The sequence below is a fragment of the Enoplosus armatus genome, chromosome 8, assembly GCF_043641665.1.
Source record: "Enoplosus armatus isolate fEnoArm2 chromosome 8, fEnoArm2.hap1, whole genome shotgun sequence".
In the NCBI taxonomy this organism is placed as follows: Eukaryota; Metazoa; Chordata; class Actinopteri; order Centrarchiformes; family Enoplosidae; genus Enoplosus; species Enoplosus armatus.
Genome location: NC_092187.1, coordinates 13,210,748 through 13,232,390, shown reverse-complemented (window position 1 = coordinate 13,232,390; position 21,643 = coordinate 13,210,748). Strand labels below are relative to the sequence as shown.

The 21,643-nt window shown below is 39.4% G+C and overlaps 3 protein-coding genes across 3 annotated transcripts; all 3 read left to right on the top strand.

The window, feature by feature from the left end:
• Positions 1-2,261: 2,261 nt before the first annotated feature.
• Positions 2,262-4,442, top strand: mfsd5 (major facilitator superfamily domain containing 5). The gene is made up of 2 exons (XM_070911089.1): positions 2,262-2,334; positions 2,734-4,442. The coding sequence occupies exon 2, from the start codon at positions 2,815-2,817 to the stop codon at positions 4,261-4,263; it is 1,449 nt and encodes a 482-aa protein (XP_070767190.1). The 5' UTR covers positions 2,262-2,334; positions 2,734-2,814; the 3' UTR covers positions 4,264-4,442.
• A 1,434-nt stretch (positions 4,443-5,876) lies between these two features.
• LOC139289233 (protein lifeguard 2-like) lies at positions 5,877-9,830 on the top strand. The gene is made up of 12 exons (XM_070910789.1): positions 5,877-5,891; positions 7,301-7,391; positions 7,563-7,651; positions 7,825-7,889; positions 7,998-8,051; positions 8,168-8,218; positions 8,310-8,349; positions 8,613-8,650; positions 8,910-8,997; positions 9,144-9,239; positions 9,497-9,550; positions 9,681-9,830. Exons 1-12 carry the CDS (start codon positions 5,877-5,879, stop codon positions 9,828-9,830), a joined length of 831 nt encoding a protein of 276 aa, XP_070766890.1.
• A 2,956-nt stretch (positions 9,831-12,786) lies between these two features.
• Positions 12,787-19,746, top strand: senp1 (SUMO specific peptidase 1). The gene is made up of 18 exons (XM_070910793.1): positions 12,787-12,920; positions 13,184-13,242; positions 13,343-13,524; positions 13,616-13,691; positions 13,796-13,988; positions 14,129-14,267; positions 14,364-14,482; positions 15,083-15,366; positions 15,482-15,545; positions 15,824-15,862; positions 15,965-16,049; positions 16,162-16,302; positions 16,592-16,723; positions 16,922-17,125; positions 17,223-17,302; positions 17,429-17,513; positions 18,537-18,632; positions 18,724-19,746. The coding sequence occupies exons 1-18, from the start codon at positions 12,787-12,789 to the stop codon at positions 18,784-18,786; spliced, it is 2,175 nt and encodes a 724-aa protein (XP_070766894.1). The 3' UTR covers positions 18,787-19,746.
• Positions 19,747-21,643: the final 1,897 nt, after the last annotated feature.

The window sequence follows — 21,643 nt, the reverse complement described above, 5'->3', positions numbered from 1 at the left end:
GAGTGTTTTTCAAAAGGATAAATGAGGACAGAATCAAAAATGACATTTTTGATTCGTTATTGATCTTCATGCAATGTTTTGGGACATACACATAGACATACAAACTCATGTAAAAACATAAACCTCAACACCTCTTGAGAGACATAGTTCCAGTAAAAAAAAATTATTATCATGTAGAGTTATTATTGCCCTTTTGGACAAATAATTTGTGCACTTGCTCATTATATCCAGTGTACTTAAGAATAAAAGCCAGTTCACTTCTGTTTATTCCTTAAATCGTACATTATCAACAGGCCATCACTAAGCAGCAGCTGAGAGACAGATATTGTAGATCCAAACAGTTATTACTTAGGGACCATTAGTGATGATTGACTACGTGTCAGTTTGTGTTTAAGAGAAAGGGAATCTGTATATAATACATAGAGAAATCTGAAATATTAAGCTAATTGTGTATAACTGTTTCACAAACATACCATCTGCATTAGTACTGAATGAGACCACTATTTTAATGTGTCACTTGCACACAATAGAATACATTCTGTTTCTTACTATTTTTGACTGATCTTCCAGAAAACATTTGGCACGCCACAGGTTTAAACATGCCAACTTCATAAGTCAATGGCATTTTATGTTTTCACAAAAACTTGTGTCTGCGTCACTATATCGTATCACATCTGGACTGATGGAGACGCTCCATGCATGTTGGGTTTCGTAGTTCCTCTGTTTATTTTTGTTGCTGTAAATATTATGTTACCCCAATGTCTTTGTATCAATGACTGAACTGGTGTGATGGATCGGACAGATGAGTTCGGTTTAAAGAAGAATGTACTGACCTTCCTGTATTAGGTGGGGGTTTGGCCATGCCAAGGGGGCTTTGCACGGAAGAATATGTAGTAGGGATTCTCAGACGGCTTTGACACACTTCCTGCTATCAGATGATGTAACCAACCAGCATAATCCCTGAAATCACCAGCACTCACTCCACATGCACCCTTCCTCTGCCCCCAATGTTTGTCATACAAACACAAGAGATATTTTTGGGTAAGAGATCTTATTTGATTGGTCCTCTCACTGTTTGCTTGTTTGATTGTGGCTGATTGAGGACATCTTGTACATTTTGTAAATCTCTCTTCCTAAATATAAATGATATAATGATATAAAGTTCGAATTATGTATTACTCTGCGTGTGCGTCGTTCTTTTGTGTCCATTCAAGCAAAATGCATTAAAGAATATGTGCTGTGTAGTTAAGACTGTATGGATCTCAGAAATTAGTTCTGCAACTAAAACTAACATTGGCACATCTGAATAAAGTTAGATGTACTTTGTCATTAATTAACACAGGTGTATACTCTGTGTGCATGTTAGAGTCACTTGGAAGAGTGATCACCTTCATAGCTACAAATCCAGGCAACATAGTTCATTATCATCGGTGTAGAAGTAGTATTCAGATCTTTTACTTAAGTAAACGTAGCAATACTACAGTGTAAAAATACTGTTACAAGTCCTGCATTTAAAATATTAGTAAGTAAAAGTATTGACATCAAAATATACTTAAAGTAGCAGTAGTAAAAGTACTCATTATGCAGAATGGCCCATTTTTTAGAATCATATATATGATTTTACTGAATTATAATTAGCTATGCATTAATGTGTACATCATGTTGCAGCTGGTAAAGGTGGGGCTAATTTGAATTACTTTATATACTGCTGGGTAGGTTAACCCATAATATATCATAATTTATTGGTTGAAATATATTTTGTATTAATAATCTAAATCTGCAAAGTAAGTAGTAACTGAAGCTACCAAATAAATGTAGTGGAGTAGAAGTAAAAAAGGTAGCATAAAATGAAAATACTCAAGTAAAGTACAAGTACGTTATTGCATTGCACTTAAGTACAGTACTTGAGTAAATGTACTCCGTTACATTCCACCACTGATTATCATTACATCATGTTGTACTGTACAATGTTGGAGCCTGCATGCCGAGTTTATCAGAAAACATGGAAAAGCTACAAAGCATTTTTCAGGAACTTCTTCCTTCAAATAACGAACTGTTAGTAAATTAATAAAATCCAACCTTAAAAATGGACTGACCCTCCGAGAAAGTTGCAACACGGGATGTCTGGAAACATGAAACAACTTTCTCCAACCCCTGGAAATCAAAAAGCAAAGTAAGGATGCCACCTTGTGGTGAAATAATACATCCCGGATCCCGGAAGTGAATGGTCTGTTAGCTGCTGAATACACACAAGCCTATATCTTATCAGTTATGTTTTATGTTATCACTTTTGTACGTCGTCTAACTAATATGGGACCGCTATCAAACAGCACGGTAAGATATATCGCATAATATGATACAGTATATTGAAAAACATATGGTAGGATAGTGACGCAAGTCAACAACGATTTTATCTTGACGTTAATAGCAGGTTAGCTTGTAGGCTAGCCTTAGCTAAATAACAATAGCATGCAGGTACATTACAGCACCACGTGTTTTAAGTAGACTAAATTAAATTGTCATTAATAAAGCTTTCCGTCACTCATGCATGTAGGAGTATACTGTCGTCACTAGCTAATGACGTTTCTGTCGAGTTGCTATAACTAACTTCCTAAAAGTAAAAGCTTATTAGCCTGATTAGCTTCGAATTACTAACTTGTTAGCTTAATTGCTCGCTGGTAACGTGAACACTCCTCTTTCTGTATAATACTTGATCACCTCGTCTCTCCACAGGTGCTGGGAAATAGAAAGAAATTAGTTGAAAACGCCCCAGGACCTCAGGTTTGACCTCAAGTGGGTGCAGTTTATCACACCATGTTGGTGACAGCATATTTTGCCATCATTTTCCTGCTAGCCCTGTGTGTTGGCCTCGAGCTCACAGCACGCCGCCTCACCCCACCTCAGTCTACTCCTACTGCCGTAGCCAACCCAGTTTTCCGTCGATTCCAGAGTATATTCCTCCGGGCATACCTTTTGGCTTTGTGGGCAGACTGGCTCCAGGGTCCTTACCTCTACAAACTGTACCGCCACTACAGCTTCCTGGAATCCCAAATAGCCATCTTATATGTGTGTGGCCTGGCCTCTTGTGTTCTGTTTGCTCCTTTTTCAGGCTGGCTCCCACAAGCCTTGGGCCGCAGACAGACCTGTCTTCTCTTCTGCCTGTCCTACTCTGCTTGTTGTCTCACCAAGCTGTCCAGAGACTACTTTGTTTTGATTGTGGGACGTGTCCTGGGGGGTCTGTCCACATCCCTGCTCACCACCACATTTGAAGCCTGGTATGTGCACCGTCATGTAGATGTCCACGATTTTCCCAAGGAGTGGATCCCCAGCACCTTTACCAAAGCTGCTACCTGGAATCACGGACTCGCTGTGGGAGCAGGGCTGGTGGCTAACTTGCTGGCTGAGTGGCTCCACCTAGGGCCGGTGGCTCCCTTTCTCCTGGCTGTCCCCTGCCTGGTGTGCTGTGGCTGGGTGGTACTTACAGACTGGGGCAAGGAAGAGGCCGAAGACAGTGCTGAAGGGGACAAACAAACACTGCTTCATGGCACTTCCAATGCAGGTGTGACCCGTTTGTCTGCGAGGGCCCGGTTCTCACGCAGCTGCCATGATGGGTTGCGCTGCCTGCTGTCAGACAGGAGAGTCATGCTCTTGGGTGGAGTGCAGGCTCTGTTTGAAAGTGTCCTCTACATTTTTGTTTTCCTGTGGACCCCGGTACTAGACCCTCATGGGCCTCCTTTGGGGATAGTGTTCTCTTGCCTGATGGCTGCCAGCATGGTCGGCTCCTTGCTGTACCGCCTAGCCACATCCACGCGCTACCGTCTACAGCCTGGCCATGTTCTCTGCCTAGCTGTGCTGATGGCCTTCTTCTCCTTCTTCATGCTGACCTTCTCCACTACCCCAGGCCAGCCTAGACCTCATGAATCCTTTCTGGCCTTCCTGCTGCTGGAGCTGGCCTGTGGCCTCTACTTCCCTGCAGTCAGCTTTCTCCAGGGCAGGGTGATCCCAGAGGAGAAGCGGGCTGGTGTGCTGGCCTGGTTCCGGCTGCCTCTGCACCTGCTGGCTTGCCTAGGGCTGCTGGCGCTCCATGGGGAGATATCAGGAACAGGTGGAGGGGAAGGTGGCAGCGGCACAAGACACATGTTTGGAGGCTGTGCAGTCATGATGCTGGCAGCTTTGATGGCTGTAGTCAGTCTGTTCACCCTGGGCAGAAATGATACAGACCTGAGACTGGAGGGTACCAGAGGGGAGGGCGAGATGTACTGAGGAGATAGACCACAAATACATTTATGGTTGCCTGGTTTCAAATGTATTGTGACAGTCTTGTGTGTCTGAAAGTAGAAACCTCATGAGTTCCACTGGAGTTGTCAAGTCTACATTTTGCCAAATACATCAGTGAAGGAGATCAAATGAGTGTTTTGTTAGATTAAAATTATTTTTTTAATGTTTGCCTTTTTACTTCTGTGTTGTTGTTTTTTTTTGGGGGGGGGGGCTTTTACTAATCCTGTCTGTGTAGGAATTCTTTGGGAACATGGCCATATCCACCTTCATTTGTCGAGTAAATTGCTGGAAGCTTTTTCAGCCATGTCCAAAACTCCTGTATCATTCCATTGTACTATTTCAGATAACATGCAATTGCATCATTGTGTCCACTTATAGGGAGATGGGGTGATGTGTTTGACAGGATATAATTCATGTCACCCATCTGTGTCCCAATGAGGATTAGTAATGTAATAGTTCCATCATATGTTTAAAAGCAGACCTGAAAAGATGTGAGTTTACAGAGAGCTCAATGAATATCCAAAGAAATAAGGTCATGACTAACATGTAGACCAGTATCTGAATGTCAGTTCTTATACTTCTTCCACAGTACTTTGATTTCTGTATGTTGTTTCTTCCAGCATCTGTGTTTTTATTTAAAAGAGAAATCAACAGTAGGTCAGTTTTACTTTGAATGCTTTTTCTGCACCATTTACATGATGTTTTCTCTTATTTACACTTTTAAATAAAAGTGTATGTATTGCACATAATTCACATTTATTTGATTTGTTATTACTGGGATTTCTATTTTTGGTCATATTGATGTTTCATTATATTTATTTATTAGTATCTCAATTGGGGTTTCCTAATAATCTAAGATGGTACAATATTAAATATATATTTAATTTTCTACATTTTGACTGTCCAACTGGATTGTAACTACTTGTTTTTGATTAATTCAAAATTAACAAACATCTTCAGCATTAAAGTCTCATTCTGCACCAATTCTTTTGTTTTAAATACAGAATGGATAATAATGGAAATTCATTTGAAAGTTACAGCTGTAAATTGTTCACAGTTACTGAAAAAAGGCCACCTGTGTTTCAGGTAATAGTAATGCAAGAGGCATATTTAAATTCACAGAAAACGTTTTGATTTGATCCAATTTTTGGAATCTGGAAATGTTACAATATTTTAGCCAATGCAATTCCCCTCTCTTAGTTTTTTCTGCAGACCATATTTCCAGATTTCTCTTGACCTTTCTCCTCATAGCGCATCACGGAGGCATCCACCCTCCCCATTTTTCCCGGTGCTGTGGTACAGTCCCCGCTTTTCTCTATGGTGCAGCTTCACCTGGATGCTGCTAGAAACATCCCTGTGTGGGTGAGGGAGGGGTATCTGCACGAGTCTTAACTGCGTTGTTTTGGGATTACATCACAGTATCGTCAGAGGGTGTTCAGCCTGAGCAAATGAGAGGAGCACGATCAATCTCATGTCCTTTCTCACAGTTTAGCTAAACTCCGCAAGAACTACAGCACCAAGAAAGCAGACCCCAGAGCCCCATTGACCGGCTGGCATACAGAACAAGACAACCTACTGCGGGACGACAGACAGGCATCATGACACAGGGCAAGGTATGAGTTTGCTTCAATCGCGCCATTCAGTTAATCCTACCGTCTTTGTCTACCGTTAATAAACAGCTCTGTATTTGGAATTTATATATGAGGCCTGGGTTGTTATGTAACAGTCAGTTGACATGCGTGTCTCTACTCCATCCCTTTTAGTCTCACTATTGCCAAATGTTTGATGGCAATGCAGCCTATTCAGTTGTGAATACCACCAGATTTAGTCATTTTAATGAATGATGGCTGGTCTTGTGTCCTGCAGTAAGTATTTCTAGCCTCAAAATCCCGCAGGATTAAATGGCTGTCGCATAGAGCAGTTTATTAACTGTAACTTGTTGTAAATTGTCATTCATGCTGATATGATATTTGTTGTGTTCAGCTGTTGAGTGTTACCTGAGTTTATGCGAGTGGAATGCGTCACTGTTTTTTTTTTTTTTGGGGGGGGGGGGGGGGGTTTATCATGGTGCGTCACCATGACAACCCATTTCTTCTTTCTGTAGCTCTGGTAAAAAAGCGTGCTAGATAACGGTACTGTAGCCAACCCCCAGTTTGTGCCTCTCATGGTTTTTTTCATCCAGATGGTGAGAACAGTCTTTTAGGATCCCGATACGGTCTTTTTAAACGACCTGCGGTTTTCAAACATCGTTAATTATCTTTGGCGTTGGAGAAACCGATGATCTGGAGGCACAAACTGGGGCTACATGTAGCCTAACTACCGTCAGTATATCTGAAAGGATCTGTGTCAACCTGTCAAAACTCTAACGTAATGGGCTATAATTGCAGTTATGGACACTGTAAACGTGTTGAAAGTGTCTGCTGAAGTGTGAATTATTAAGAGCAGTTGATATGTCAGTTGAGGGTTAGGCTATCAGTGAGATGAAGTTTCAGTTGAAGTGGTAGAGGTACAAGCAGGTCATTCAAGCTGTAGTGCTGGACATGGTTAAGTGTGTGTATTGTGAGCAGTTGATCATGTAGTTGGCATGTAAACACTGACAAAAGTTGAAGAGTCCGTTCAAATGTACCCAAGAGCAGGCTAGTCGATTTGAAGAGGAACAAAATCATCTGAAGTGTTTGTGATCCTGTAGACGCTGAAACCTTTTATCTTTTAATTTTCTAAGATGGAAAAGCTCCTGCAACATGACATATAACATACTAGTTAACTAGATACTTTATTGACAGACAGGGGAACAGCACCTAAAGCAGATGCAACACAGGTAGTATCTGAAACATTTTACACTCAAGACCGGAAATGTAAAGTTCATCCTGACCTAAGATAAGATAAAACTTTATTTATCCAAAGTAGGAAAGAGTGCACATAAAAATATCAATAACAGATATTCAAAATATACACAATTCCAATATAAAGAGATGAAGTATAAACAAAAAGATAACAAATTGTTCATCTTTTGTGCTTTCAGCTGTCACTTGCAAACAAGGCCACCAATGGCTCCTCCAGTGAACAAGCCTTAGTGTCACCGGTTCCTCCCACCTATGAGGAAGCCACTGCAGGTATGACAACACCTTATCCTTCTACATTTAATCATAAAGTTAGTTTGCCGTTATCTTTAACAAATACATTTGACAATGTTCATCCTGTTTTGGGATGGTGTGGTGGTGATGGGGCTACATAAGTATATGTTGGCTGAAAAAAATGAAACGCTAAATAAATGTGTTCTCTAGGCACCAGTGCTCCGTGCTACAATGACGTTGAGATGCTCACAGAGTTCACCTGGGATGATCGCAACATCAGGAGGGTCTTCATCCGTAAGGTATCAAAAGCTTTATCATCACACTGGTGACAATGTTAGCTCTGTTGTGAATGCAGTGTATCACCGGATAATTCACCTGAAGTGACCATGTTAAACTTTAAAGGCCTGACCAGAACATACCAGCACTTGTGTAATTACGCAACCCTTTTTCACTCTAACTTGCCTTCTTTTAGGTGTACGCCATCTTGATGATCCAGCTTTTGGTCACTCTCGCTATTGTGGCTCTTTTCACATTCTGGTGAGTCCAATCTTTTTCAGTTTTCTCTCATGTTTAACAATATTGAACAAGTAATTCTGATAACAAATCTCTGGGTAGTGTACTTACTTAAGACTATGTTACTTTTAGTGATCCTGTGAAGGACTACATCCAAACCAACCCTGGGTGGTACTGGGCCTCTTAGTAAGTAGCAGGTTTTAGTCTCCAGTCAGTAATACACGGTTATTCTGTACATGTTTGGTCCATATGTTTGTCACATATCTAACTAAATATCTAACAATGTTTCTGTTGTTTTACAGCGCTGTGTTCTTTGTCACATATCTGACCCTGTCTTGCTGCTCCACACCAAGGTAAGTTAAGAGTTCTCAAATGAAATGTACGACATCAGAAAAGTACATCACCCACAGTATTGACATTCCAATGTTTTACTCACTCCTACAGGAGACAGTTTCCATGGAATCTGATTCTGCTTGGCATCTTTGTAAGTACAAGGCAGATATTGGTTATGTTTTTAATAAACCGTTTTTATGTATAGACTGAGGTTTAGAATTGTAAAGATCTACATTCATAGATTAGCTATATATGTTTATATGTAACTGCCGCTCCACAAATGATTGTAAGTTGACAGTTAAAATGATCTAAAACAAATGCATGAATATGTTTTTATAAAAGTTAATGCTTAATGATTTGTCCGAGATTTAAACAAATTCCTATATTTTCACATGACTGTCATTCTCGTTACAGACCCTCTCGCTGTCCTACATAACAGGGATGTTGTCTAGGTACACTTTTATGTTTGCTCACTGTTTTACGTGACTGTCTTGTGTTACTTTGCATTGTGTTCGGTTGCTTTAGACCCTGTCCTTAGCTAGCATACTGGCTTTTGCATCCAGATAATTAGGCAGAAATGTATTTTCTTTACAGTATGTGAGGTTGTGTGTGTGGCCAGTGATGTAGGCCTATATAAAACTGTATGGTGTATTCTGTTTTAAATTGTTTGATACATTATCAGTAAGTTTTGAATGCTTCTTGTTTTAATAGCTTCTATAACACCAAGTCAGTGGTGATGTGTCTGGGCATCACAGCAGCAGTCTGTCTCCTGGTCACAGTCTTCAGCTTCCAAACTAAGGTCAGAAAAATAACATTTTTCCATTTCTATACTTTATATGTTATTCGATAATACTGTATGCATGATTGAGAGTGAAAATCATTCATATGTGTCAGCTTTTCACACCGTTGGATTAACATTTCATTTCATGTGCTTTCTCCACCCAGTTTGACGTGACATCATACCAAGGCGTGCTCTTTGTCTTCTGCATGGTCATGTTCATCTCTGGACTGGTGTTGGCACTCGTCCTTCCCTTTCAATATGTAAGTACGACTATCCAAATCGAGCAATTACACCAGGTGTGTGTCATGTCAAGATTGGAATGTGGAGTATTTTCAGACAACCAGGATATAGTTACATCAAATATGAATGTAAATTGACAGTCTGACAAAGATTTGATGCGGATCCAACTCTAAAATTAGATGATATTTGGTAATTGCACCATCATGTCCATTCAGATGTTATACTGGACCTGTGTAATACCGGAATCACATCTAATCAAGTAATTTTTGCCACTTAGGTACCCTGGTTGGATGCCACCTACGCTGCCTTGGGAGCCATACTGTTTACTATGGTAAGAGTACAGACACTGTCAAGCCATTATTGATAGAAACAATCATATATTGCACTTTTGACTGAATCAAAAAAAACAACAACAAACAAACAAAACGATGTCTTACTTGCTGGTGTGTTTTCTTTTGCAGTTTTTGGCATTTGACACTCAGCTCCTCATGGGGAACAAGCGCTACGCCATGAGTCCAGAAGAGTACGTCTTCGCCACTCTCAACATCTACCTAGATATCATCTACATCTTCTCCTTCTTCCTCCAAATCTTTGGAACAAAACGAGATTAAACCATTGCCCTACCTTTCTTACCTACAGACAAGTGATGCACCAGTACGGGAGTTTAGGCAGACATGATGAAGAGTCTTAAAATTTTGGTGATTGTGATGACAATGCTTCCAATTGTAACAGTTTTATTTTTTGCCTGATACTGATAAGAATACAAATACTTTGTGAATCTCTTGTACAGCTGTACATGTACATAGACATATGTCAGTATTCACATCCAAAATGTCAATAACCTTTCCCTCCTCTCTAGCATGTTGTGAACCCACATTATGTGGTTAGCTTACCAGCTTTACCAGCTAGAAACCGTGATCAGTGATCTGTGATCTTACTCCATTTAACGTAGATAAAGCATACTGTGAGTGTTCACCTGAAGCTGTATGGGTGTCTTCATATCCATGCCTGCCTAGATATATCACAAATCTGCAAACAATAGATGTCATCTGATCTATAAGACATTATGCATGACTCGAAAAGCCCTAACAATGCCAAGTATAGTCATCCCATCATTGGACTATTGCTGTGGGTGTTGATTTAGTGACTGAAAGCACAAATGTTAAAGACTTCAAGTCTTTTTCTGTGTTTTCAATCATATCCAATGTTGTCTCCATACTGTGAATTACTCTCCACTGTTTTAACAGTTTCAGGGTAGGTGATGTGTTTTTCTGGCTTTTTCATCTGAAAATGTTATTTATTGGATTTGGGATGTTGCTACTCATCTCTGCCTTGATTTGTTACTCATATTTACTGTATGGTGTATATGTTGATTTTTTCTCCATTTAACAATTAGGCTTATTATTAGTATGTCATTTGTCTGATATGTGTGTTTGGACCTGAATTATTTTGAATGAAGATGGTTTATACTAACTTTTTCATGAAAGATATTTAGTTGGAACAAACCTTGATTGTTGGAAGTACTTTTTGCTCTTATTATTATTTAAATTTATTTGCTCGGTTTGAAGAGGTGACACATGATAATTAAATATAAACATGACAGTGCCATACATGCATGGATTCACTCTAACGTTTGACAAGGCCTGCATTTGTGGAAGGGCTTGAGAGCAATATTTCATGACATTTGAAGTTTATTTTTTTATGACAGAATGATATATTTTAGAAAGTGTGTGATATAAACTGAAGCTTGAAGCTTGAAATGAATTTCTAGGTCTTCTAAAGTGTCCTTGGATTACCTTTATTTGATGATATTGATGTAGTATATTTTAGAGCACCCTGCATTTCACTGTAGCACTGGTGTTACTGTGTAAATTTATTAAATGGTGAATGTGTACGAATGCACTCCCTGATTCTCTCTGATTGAATTAATAATAATGTGCTTTAACACCTCTACATTACCATTATTTTTAGTCTATGTTACTTGTGAAAAATTGTAAAATTATGCTGCTTTTCACAGAACAAAAGCTTAATTTTAGTTTTACTAAGCCTAGACATCTCAATGTATAATATTCTAAATATATTCTCCTTTGATAAAATCACCTGGTAACACACTATATCATGCAGTTCCTAGATGTGTTATTTACTAGCACTCTTGTCCTCAGATAAAAGACTTGATTGTTCCTTGTAGATAGGGTACATTGGATAATGGTATCTAAGGACCATGGCTGGGTAAAAGCTGAGCTTAAATCCCTTCTTCCTGTGAGAATATCCTACATTTTCTCTCCTAAAGAGATAAATTAGACTTTTTTCTATCATTGATCTGTCTATAAAACTTGAGTGTAAGTGAGTATTTTTCTTATGAAGGCATGAGTCCCATATGCACATGACAATGTAGGCCTGAGAAAACTCAACTTTGAAAGACAACTGCTCTTTTTGAATTCACTTCATTACATAACTTTTTACAACAGTGCCACTATAACTGCCAATACAGAGCTTAACTAATGATCTGCCTGGGCCTCCTCAGTCATCCTCCAACATGCTGCCTATGACACCATGCCATACCTAGTGTATACCATACTCCTTTTTGTATTTTATAACTTTCATTGGACAAATTATACTTGTTGCCTAAATAACATGGCCTACGGGTATATGCAGCATATAGCTGCTTTTAACTTTTAGACTAAACATGTCTTTTTCCTGGTGTGCATTTTTGCTGTCTGTCATCTGCGAACACACTTTATGATCGTATATGTTTGGCCTAAAGATCGGCTTCCTGTAATTATTTAAGTCAAAGTATAATTAGAAAATCAGAAAAGCAAAGATCGGCTAATCCTCCACATGCAATGTATTCGTGTGAAAGTACGACAGACAGACACAGGGCATGAAGGTAACAGATAGTAAACTACCGCTAAACAACTGCGTGCCTGTGGTGTCTATAGTTCCATGTGATAAAAATAAAAATGTGTTCAGAAGTCAATGCCGGCGGGTGTGACGTGATATTAAATGGTCTCCTCCAGTCTACAATCATCCAGTCATTTTCACGTACACTCGGATTTACAGCATCCAGTCATCCAATCACAATGAGCGATGGTTGAACGTCCTGTTCAGCCATGTTGTGGTTTTGAATGAGGAAGAAGCGGGAGATAATATTCTTCAACGAGTTTATATGTATTTTAAAGTCACGTTTAGGGAATATAAATGAGTTAGGGTGTGACTCAAAATGATAACCGTTTTTTCGAACGCGTTGGTTGCGACGTATCGCCTTCCTGTCGGAATTTAAACATACTTCCATAAATTAGCCGTGTAGCTAACAACGTTAGCTAGCATAGTGTGCTAGCTAGGTAACTAGCTAATTCCCAGCTAACCAGCTAACGGTTAGCTCGTTTCGTGGGAAAGTAAAATGATATTTGTGAGGAGTGTTAGCCCTTGAAATAGCCTCAGCTAACCTGCCTCAGTCGAATGACGCGCATTAGCTTCATTTGGTTTGACTATAGTGGCAGGTAGACTGAAAGCAGCTATAGCGATTTATCTTCAAAACAGCGGCGTTATTTCTAAAACTTTTGAGCCATGTTGAACAAAATCTACGAATGGATAGAAACAAGCTTTGCCAATCTTCGCAATGGTGTACCAGCTGCTGAGCACTCCGATGGACACCGGGCACCGGGAGATGGTCAGATGAGGAGGAAAAGACCAATTGAATGGTATGAGCTGTAACAGCGTTATTCCCTTGTGTAATCAAAAGTCTCTGTGTGTAAAAAGACTAAACTGACCCAAGTTGTTTTTAAGTTATTGTATGAGTCAGTGTGACTATCTGTTAATGTAAAACCGCCATTCATTCCCTCGCTGGCCATTTAGCGTTTTAACCGTTTGTTATAATGTGAAGAAAACTATTTATTTTCAGTTTGTCGAATTGGATTGAATGAGTTATTAACCGTGCAGCATCAATCTGTTTTTTTTGCTTAAGTTTGGAAGACGGACATAACATCGACCAAGACGGCTTAATAATAAAGAAATCTCGGATGGGTAATTAAACACTCGCTTTGTTACATATTGTGGTGTTAGGATATATGAAATCACTATTACCTTACTTACAGTTTTGTCTGTTTGTTTAAAATTTCTTAAGGTGATTTTATTGACACAGTCAAGGTTGCAGCTGAAGGGGTTAAGACTCACAGCTCCAGTGTGGCTACATGGATGAGGAACAATGTGAGCCCTACCTTGAGAAATATACTGCCTGCCTCCCCTGGTCCTCCACCTGGAGAACCACAGCCCTCAACATCAGCAGCAGTCTGGGCAGGGAGGCCGGTAAGGAATTAATTTTTTGGGGGCCTGACTGTAGAAATGGCACAATTGTTTTTTTGCCTTTATTACATGTCATGTATGTGTTTGGTTTAAGATTGTTGAAAGGAACTCTCTCGGTGAGACGTTCGCTGCTCCCACAACAACTTTGGAGTGGAAAACATCCAAATCAGGTAAGATTTGTATAAGCATTTCCATCAAGCTTGCTAGTGTTTTGTAGAGGTTTTAAGCTCCTGGACAGAAGTTTAATTATTGTACTGTTTTTTTCCAACTCTAGAATGCTTTCGTAATGAGAAGTCCTTTGTGGGATCAAAAGTCTGTAGGCGACAAGTGTGCATGAGTCCCACACATCGTGAAGTGCCAAAAACAAATGGGCACTCATTCAACTTGCCACCCTCCATCACCCCTGAATTGCACCCCTCTCCACGGTTAGGCAGGCCCCTGAACCTCCGACCATATGGCACACCAAGGTATTCCTTACATCTTAGTTTTTACCTGTAGAGAAAAATGTTCCCCATTTAAAGTGCTTATTGTATGATTTATCATTATACTTATCAGTTATTGTCTGTTGATGATGTTTTATTACCACTTTGTCATTTTGTGTCTGCAGTTTGTTTAGTGGAGTGGTAAGCAGCTCCTGCACCAGCATGTATGAGAAGACCTTCCCCATCAAAGTGGTGCAGAGCCCAACACACAGCAGCTCATCTGGCCGCATACACAGGGCCAGGCCCCGCTGTACCGCACAGGAGGTCAGACACCAGGACAATAAGTCACCATGTGATTCCTTCTAACTCTGTTGTTGCATTTATTTGTTTACTTCATGGTTCTCCTCTGTGTTTGTCCAGTCTGTTCGTGAAGAGGAGAAGGAGGTCTATAGGCAGCTTCTGACCATGGTCTCTGGTGGTCAGTCGTCTTTCCTTCACAACGGCAGCTCACACGCCATCGTGAGGTCACACAGGGATTTGTACGTATCCATACAAATGCAGTAGACTTTAACAATGCCATATTCAAACTGTTAATGAACTATGTAGAGGGGCACAGAAGAAAGAATAGTCAGAATTCAGTCACAGGCCAGTGGGGGGCTCCAGAGGCATGTAAGCTTAACAGAGGTACTTTATCCAATACTCTAGTTTTTGTTTCAATTGCTCACCCTGCGTAGCCTGGAATGACAGATGAAACATGTTTTTACTTGCATAGCTTTACAGTTGACAGAGATTTCAAAAGTGTTAGAAATTTCTGATTTGGTGAAGTTTGACCAGGTCTTAATTTACAACAGCCAAACAAAATGAATATCAGTATATGTACAAAGGTCCAACTAGTCATGGAGCATAATCCTGCTTTTGTTCACTCTTGTGAGGGATACTCGCATGTATGCTTTGTTGCTGGAACTTGCATGCAAGGAACACAACTAGCAATTAATATCAATCTGCACTGCAATCACAAACTCTCCATACATTTATATGGAACATTTTGATAGTTCCATGTCTTTCCTTTATCACTTGCTGGACTGTATTTAGATACTGTCTACTCTCTCATCTGCTTACCCCTGTCACTTTCTCATCAGCACCAGCTTCCTGACCACCAGTCGCAGACTGCTACAGTTCTCTTCCCCTACTGGGTCAGCAGCCGGAGGAACTTCAGAGGGACCCAGCAGCCCCCCCAGCCCCAGGGGCATATCTAGCCAGAGCTCCAGCAACCTCCCCAGCCCAATGGGGGCCTCCAACAGGCCAGGGATCCAGACGTGGTCTCTGGACACAGACCTCAGCTTTGGCAGAGCAGCTACTCTCACGTCAGCTCCCTCCCCATCTGCTCTGCAGGATAACTCCTCTCAGGACACACAATCATCAGGTAAAAGTCTCCCCCACTTGTGTGTAGACTTAATGGAAATATAGGCATTGTGAATTGAGTATTAGCTTGCTTCTGTATTTCTTCAGTGCTGTAATCTCCTTGTCTTTTCTTGCAGCTCATGATTGTGACTCTGTAATAATTGTAAATGAGCAAAAGGGTAAAAAACAAGACAGCTCAAGGTTAGTATTTGTTTTCAGTCAGTCTTGCTATGTTGTTCTTTTTACATTGTTTTATCACAAGCTACATTTCATTGTAATTAACACAAATGTGTAATATGATTAAACGTTATACAAGCATGGTCAAAGACATTGAAGGCTGTTCATTTAATTCATAATTTAAATTTAAATTGAATGTAGATGAACACTCCATGTTAAGTCTGTGACACTTAAGTGTGAGTAGGTGAAGTAAAAACAATGACTTAAGCTTACACACAATAACATGTTCTCTGTCTTTACAGTGTGCCATGTTTCCAAGCTGAATTATGGATCAAAGAACTGTAAGTACACTCCTATGTAATTTAATTATTAAATGTATTCATTATTCACTGATGTTATGTTTGAATAGAGGAAAACATGTTTTGCTTTTTTTGCCACTGTAGGACTAGTATGTATGACTCTCGGGCGAGGGAAAGACGGAGACAGATAGAAGAGCAGGAGGCGCTGGCTGCCCAGCTGCTGCGACAGGTGGGTGTGCACAACCAAAGCCATATTTCAGATTCAGTTTTATCATATCTGTTGTTTCTCGAACTCTCGTTATCCCACTAACCTGCTGTGTCGTGTTGTTACTGGTTCCCAGCGCCTTTCTGAAGAGGGGCAACACAGCCCAGATGTGGAGGTCCATGTTCGCGTTCCTTTGGAGAAGGAGGTTCCTTTGACTCTGGTGATAGAAAAACCGAAGTCTTTGGAAGAGAAACCAGAATTCCCTGAACTCACAGAGGTGTGATCATTGTATCCTAACGTGCATTCACAATGTTTGTCATATATGGAATTTATTAAGATGATCTCTCCAAATAGACTCGCTCTCACTTACAAGATTTTTTTTTTTCTTCCTGTCCGTCCTTCCTATTTAAGTCCCATTCTTTGGTTCAAAACAATAAGATCAGAAATAATCAAAATATTTAAGTATATAGGATCAAATATTTTTTGATCAGGCTGTACAACTTGGTGGAACAAATACTTATGTAGTGATTATAAGGGTTAAGTTAATATGCTATATTCCCTTCAAGGAAATGGAGGCTGATGTGAACAGAGTGCTGAGAGGAGGTAGTTCTCATGAAGTATTAAGTGAAGGTTTTGGTCTCAGCCTTACACGCAAAGACCTGCAGACCCTCAACAACCTCAACTGGCTCAATGATGAGGTGAGTACAGTATCATCCTCAAGGTAGGATATGTGTGTGAATTATCAGCAAGCATTCATTTTGCACCAGATGGCCACACTTTTAGTTATGCACACATCATTATATAAAAAAAATCTGACCATAATTATAATTGTGACAACTGAGACATACAATAGTATTTCTCCAGTTAATTGAAACTCTCCCTCTTGAATCTCTCAGGTGATCAACTTTTACATGAACCTGCTGGTCGAGCGCAGCAAGGACCCCAACCGGCCATCAGTCAATACGTTCAACACTTTTTTCTATCCCAAGCTGCGCAGCAGCGGCTACTCTGCTGTCCGCCGCTGGACCAAAAAGATGGACATCTTTTCTAAAGACATCCTGTTGGTTCCTGTCCACTTGGGGGTGCACTGGTGCCTCTCTGTAAGTCTTAATGACTCTTATTGTGAATCTGGAAGTAACAATCTTGTATCTGTATTTATATTGCAATTTTTTTTTATTATGCAACTCTCTTTCTCAGGTGGTGGATTTCCGCAAAAAGGCAATCCTGTACTTTGATTCTATGGGAGGAAACAATGATGAGGCATGCAGAATATTGTTGTAAGTTTCAGTATGAGATTGGGTTGTGAATTGGATGTATACTTGGAGAGCTAAATGTAACTCCTGCAAATTGATTTTCATGAGCCATCAAAGTTTAAAGAAAGTAATTAATTTTTGTTTCCCCAGTGAATACCTGCAACAGGAAAGTAAGGACAAGAAGGGCAAAGAAATGGATACCTCAGGCTGGACTCTGCACAGCAAAAAGCGCCATGTAAGTCCTGCACACATGAGCGTTAAGTAGTCTGTTTTCATTGTTGTGTCATGTCAAGCTGTGTTGTCAAACTATAGGAGTTTAGAAATTTTGGATAGGTTTCCATTATCAGCAGAAAGTTCCAGGTTATAGTTCTTGGAGCTAGTAGTACCTCCATCCTTGGCCAGCTTGTCCAGGTCTGTGCTGCACATTGCAACACACTGCAGCATTGTTGCCACTAGACTAGTTTTAATATTCATGATATTGTTTTGTTTACATTTTACAGTTATTTTATGGGCACCACTTTTGTAGTTATATAGCATTAATAGGTTGTAAAGCCCATCCTAAGTTCTTGGTAAGTCATAGTTATTTTCAAAGTAGTGATAGACAAAAAACCACCATGTGTTTCAAAGTGGAGAGTTGGAGTAAAAAATATTGAGAGGTGGTATTTGAGTAGATTTAAATAAGAAAATATCTTTGGAATGCTTTGTCAAATAATGGGGCTTGTTAAGAGGGGAAAAGCCTCCCTCCAGCACTACATATGAAGGAAAAGCCTTGTTTCACTGGCACATCCATTAACTGGGATATTGGGAAGCAATGTGTCCCCTAGCTTCAAAATGATGTACCTGTGGAAATGTTAGTCTTAGTTGACTGGTTGCTGGTTGTATTTAAGGTACAGTCCGACCTGTAGGCACCATTAGTATGGCTTTTTAGATCTTGGTTCAGTAATTTAGTGTGTTTATCTCTCCGTTTCACTGTGTTGTTTACAAGATTTGTTTGTGTTACTGTTGTCTATTTGTTTACGCTTTCGTAAGTGAGCTAAGTCATTGGAGCAGGAACACATCTGAAATATCAAATGAAGAGAAACACTCATAACGCTGAATACTTGTCCAGGAAATATTTCACCCTAAAATGTGATAGAAATTGAATCTTTAAAGTAAAATCTTAGCAGTTGGTTACTTAGTTTATTATCCTTTTTGGCTAATTAGCCATTTTGCTCTGTGGACTGTCCAATAACATCCTTTATTCCTCCTTTGCTCTCAGGAAATCCCACAGCAGATGAATGGTAGTGACTGTGGAATGTTCACATGCAAATATGCAGACTACATTACCAAAGACAAGCCAATCTTATTCACACAGGTAATCACAAACCGCATCAACAGAGATTTATCTGGTAATCATTATGATAGTGGCCTAAAAATGGCTCACGTGACCTCTCTTTTATTCACAGAAACACATGCCCTACTTCAGAAGAAGGATGGTTTGGGAGATCGTGAACCATAAGCTGTTGTGATGTCAGTATGAGGATTGTGAACTTGTGTAGTCGGCTCACAATGTTAGAAATACATTGTAGCACAACAATGGCTGAGCTACGTTCAGCAGCAGGATCCACTTACAGTTGTCCTGTTCTGGGATAGACTTGCACACCAGCTCATCAGATCAGGAACCAGCTCTGCTACTCTGCATCCTCTAAACCCTCAGCTGATCTCAGCTGATGGGATGTTGCAGGAGCACCAAGCACTGCCAGTCCCCTACTCCTCTTTGTTGTTGCTTTTTTTTTGGTGCACCCATGGAGCATCAGTATAGCAGCTGAAACCCTGCGTGTTTTGTATCGCCCAGCCAACAGTTTTTGAAATCATACTTGTACTGACTTACAAACCATACTCTGAGCTACAATGTTCAGTTTGATGCAGACATACAAAGTTTACATGTTTTTGTCTTACAGGGAGATGAGCACATTATGCTGCATCATTTTTTATAACAACAGCAATGCTAAATTTTGGTGTCACTGTCAGTGTTTGATACTCTTGGTATGTGCAAAGAAAAATTACCTTTACCATGAAAATATGAATGCCCACAGAACTGAAATTTGAATGGCATCGGTCTCTTGTATTTGGGCATGAAACTTGTTCTCGGGGTTTTTCTCTCATAATATGAACATTTCACCTAAACCAGGATTATTTTTGTAGTTTGTTTTGATTAAAATGCACAAAAGTCTTCATATATGACATTGCCTCAGAGTATGATTTATAATGAAAACACAATGTTGTCTTACTTTGCCACTGACTCGCAGGGTAAAAAAAAGTTTGCTATTTCCTTCTTCCCCATTAGTCTTGATAAAAGATTGTAAATTAAGGTTCAAAGTCTATTTTATGTATTTCAGAGTCTCTTTTCATCTTTTCAACAGCAACTTTTGGGCATATTCAGTATATTTTGAACTTTGTACATACTTAAAACATATACAGCCTCTTGAACAGTGTAATATACTTTTTCTTTATGTATTTCTTATCTATTTTTATCTAGATTCAAGTATGTTTTAGAAATAAATTCTCATGTATTGTGACTGTTCTTTTTGTATTACCTCAATCAGCATTGTTTGATATAAAAACTGCCACATTTGATAAACATGAGAGAACTGTGACGTGTTTCGGCGTATTTGAAGTTTGAATTATCTGTCTTACAAGATATGACAAAAGGTTCCTTGTGTAACAAAAAGCACACAAACCACAGTGAAAAAATTTTATTAAAAAAATGACAAATTCAAAATCAAACCAAGTTGAAAGTTTAATAGCTGTAGGGTTTTTTTTCTATCAAGAAGACAAAGACCTGCATCATGGCACAGACAAACATTTACTGAGGAGAGGTTGTTTGACGCACAAAACAAGACTGCACGGACATTGTTGAACATGAGTTTCAAACTGACCCCTGTGTGTGACTTGATATATTGAATGACCTTCAGCTAAAATATTTCTAAATATTTAGCAATACAAAATTAGCAGCAATAGTTCTTTAGACTTAATAAGCCACCATTCAGTTTTTCTTAAATATTTTGGATAAAAATAAAAATTGGAACACAAAAATGAAAAGTTGTAAATATTTCTTTGCTTCATAGATCTGTGTTCAGAGTAGTTTGATAAAACAACAAAAGCTCTCAACATTAGCAGTGCATGATAAATAAACAAACAATTCCAGTCAGAGGTCAAGCCCACCAAATCTGAGTAGCACTTCACTAACCCTTCCAGTGAGATCTAAGGCATTTCTGTGAAGTTTATTCTTCTCCTGGAAATGAACTGTGTCATGGTTTAAAGGAAGAAAACAGCGTCAATTAATCTGCAAGAAAGCAAGTTGACGAACAGGACTAGACAGAACACACAAAATGTAATCGTGTCATAAAAAATTGCAGCTGGATGGAATAATGAATTACATCTAACATGACCCTCTGGTGTCCATGGAAAATAAAAGATGTTTTTAGACGAGTGGGCAACCCGCCTTCATTCACATAAAGCACACCTGCCATAGTTTGTTTTTTTTATTAGAGTTCCTACATTTCCTACAGCCATATTAACGACCACATTTTGGTTAAAATAGTTCCCTTTTTAATGCAGCAATATTACTAACAATTAATGGACCAAAGATGAACGTGTCAGTCAGAAAACAAATCTTGATGTGCGTATAATGAAAGATAAAAGCCATGTGAGCCAGAATGTGAAGTCATATTGTGAGTTGATCCACTGTTATGATGTGAGGTGTCTCTTGGATATCTGTAGTATTGCATTTATTAAGGATAATAAATTAATTGCATAGATCGTCAGACCTTGGGCATGTTTTCCGAACATTGGACGGAAGAGTTAAAGGATGTGGACACAGTACCAGCTGTGAACAGCCATGAGACCTACTGTAGTTAGTTATTGCCTGTGAACCTTGTACACAAACTGAATCTACATTGCTCTCGCAGGATGAGGTAAGTCAAGGTTTTGAACATATATTTCTCTTACGATTGTTCCCAACTGCTTGGGGCACAACTCTGTAACAATGCATCTGAACCTAGCGTACTAGCACAAGTCATCCGTGATCAGGAGTCATGTTCACAAAGTGCCACCACTTGTGACACAGACAGAACTGAAATATCTTTATGTTACAAAACATTAAAGCCTCTTTGACATCAACACTGAAACCAGAACGAGAGAAGTATGCAAACATACAAACAAATCACTATTTCAGAAAAACAAAACAACAAAGTTGAAAACATCTATTTCTCACTATTTGAAGCACACAACACACTATCAAAAATAAAATCAAAGCTTCTTTGAAAAATAGGATCAATCTTAAAAGTATTAAAACTGAATTTTTAAAAAAAACTTAAGAAAACG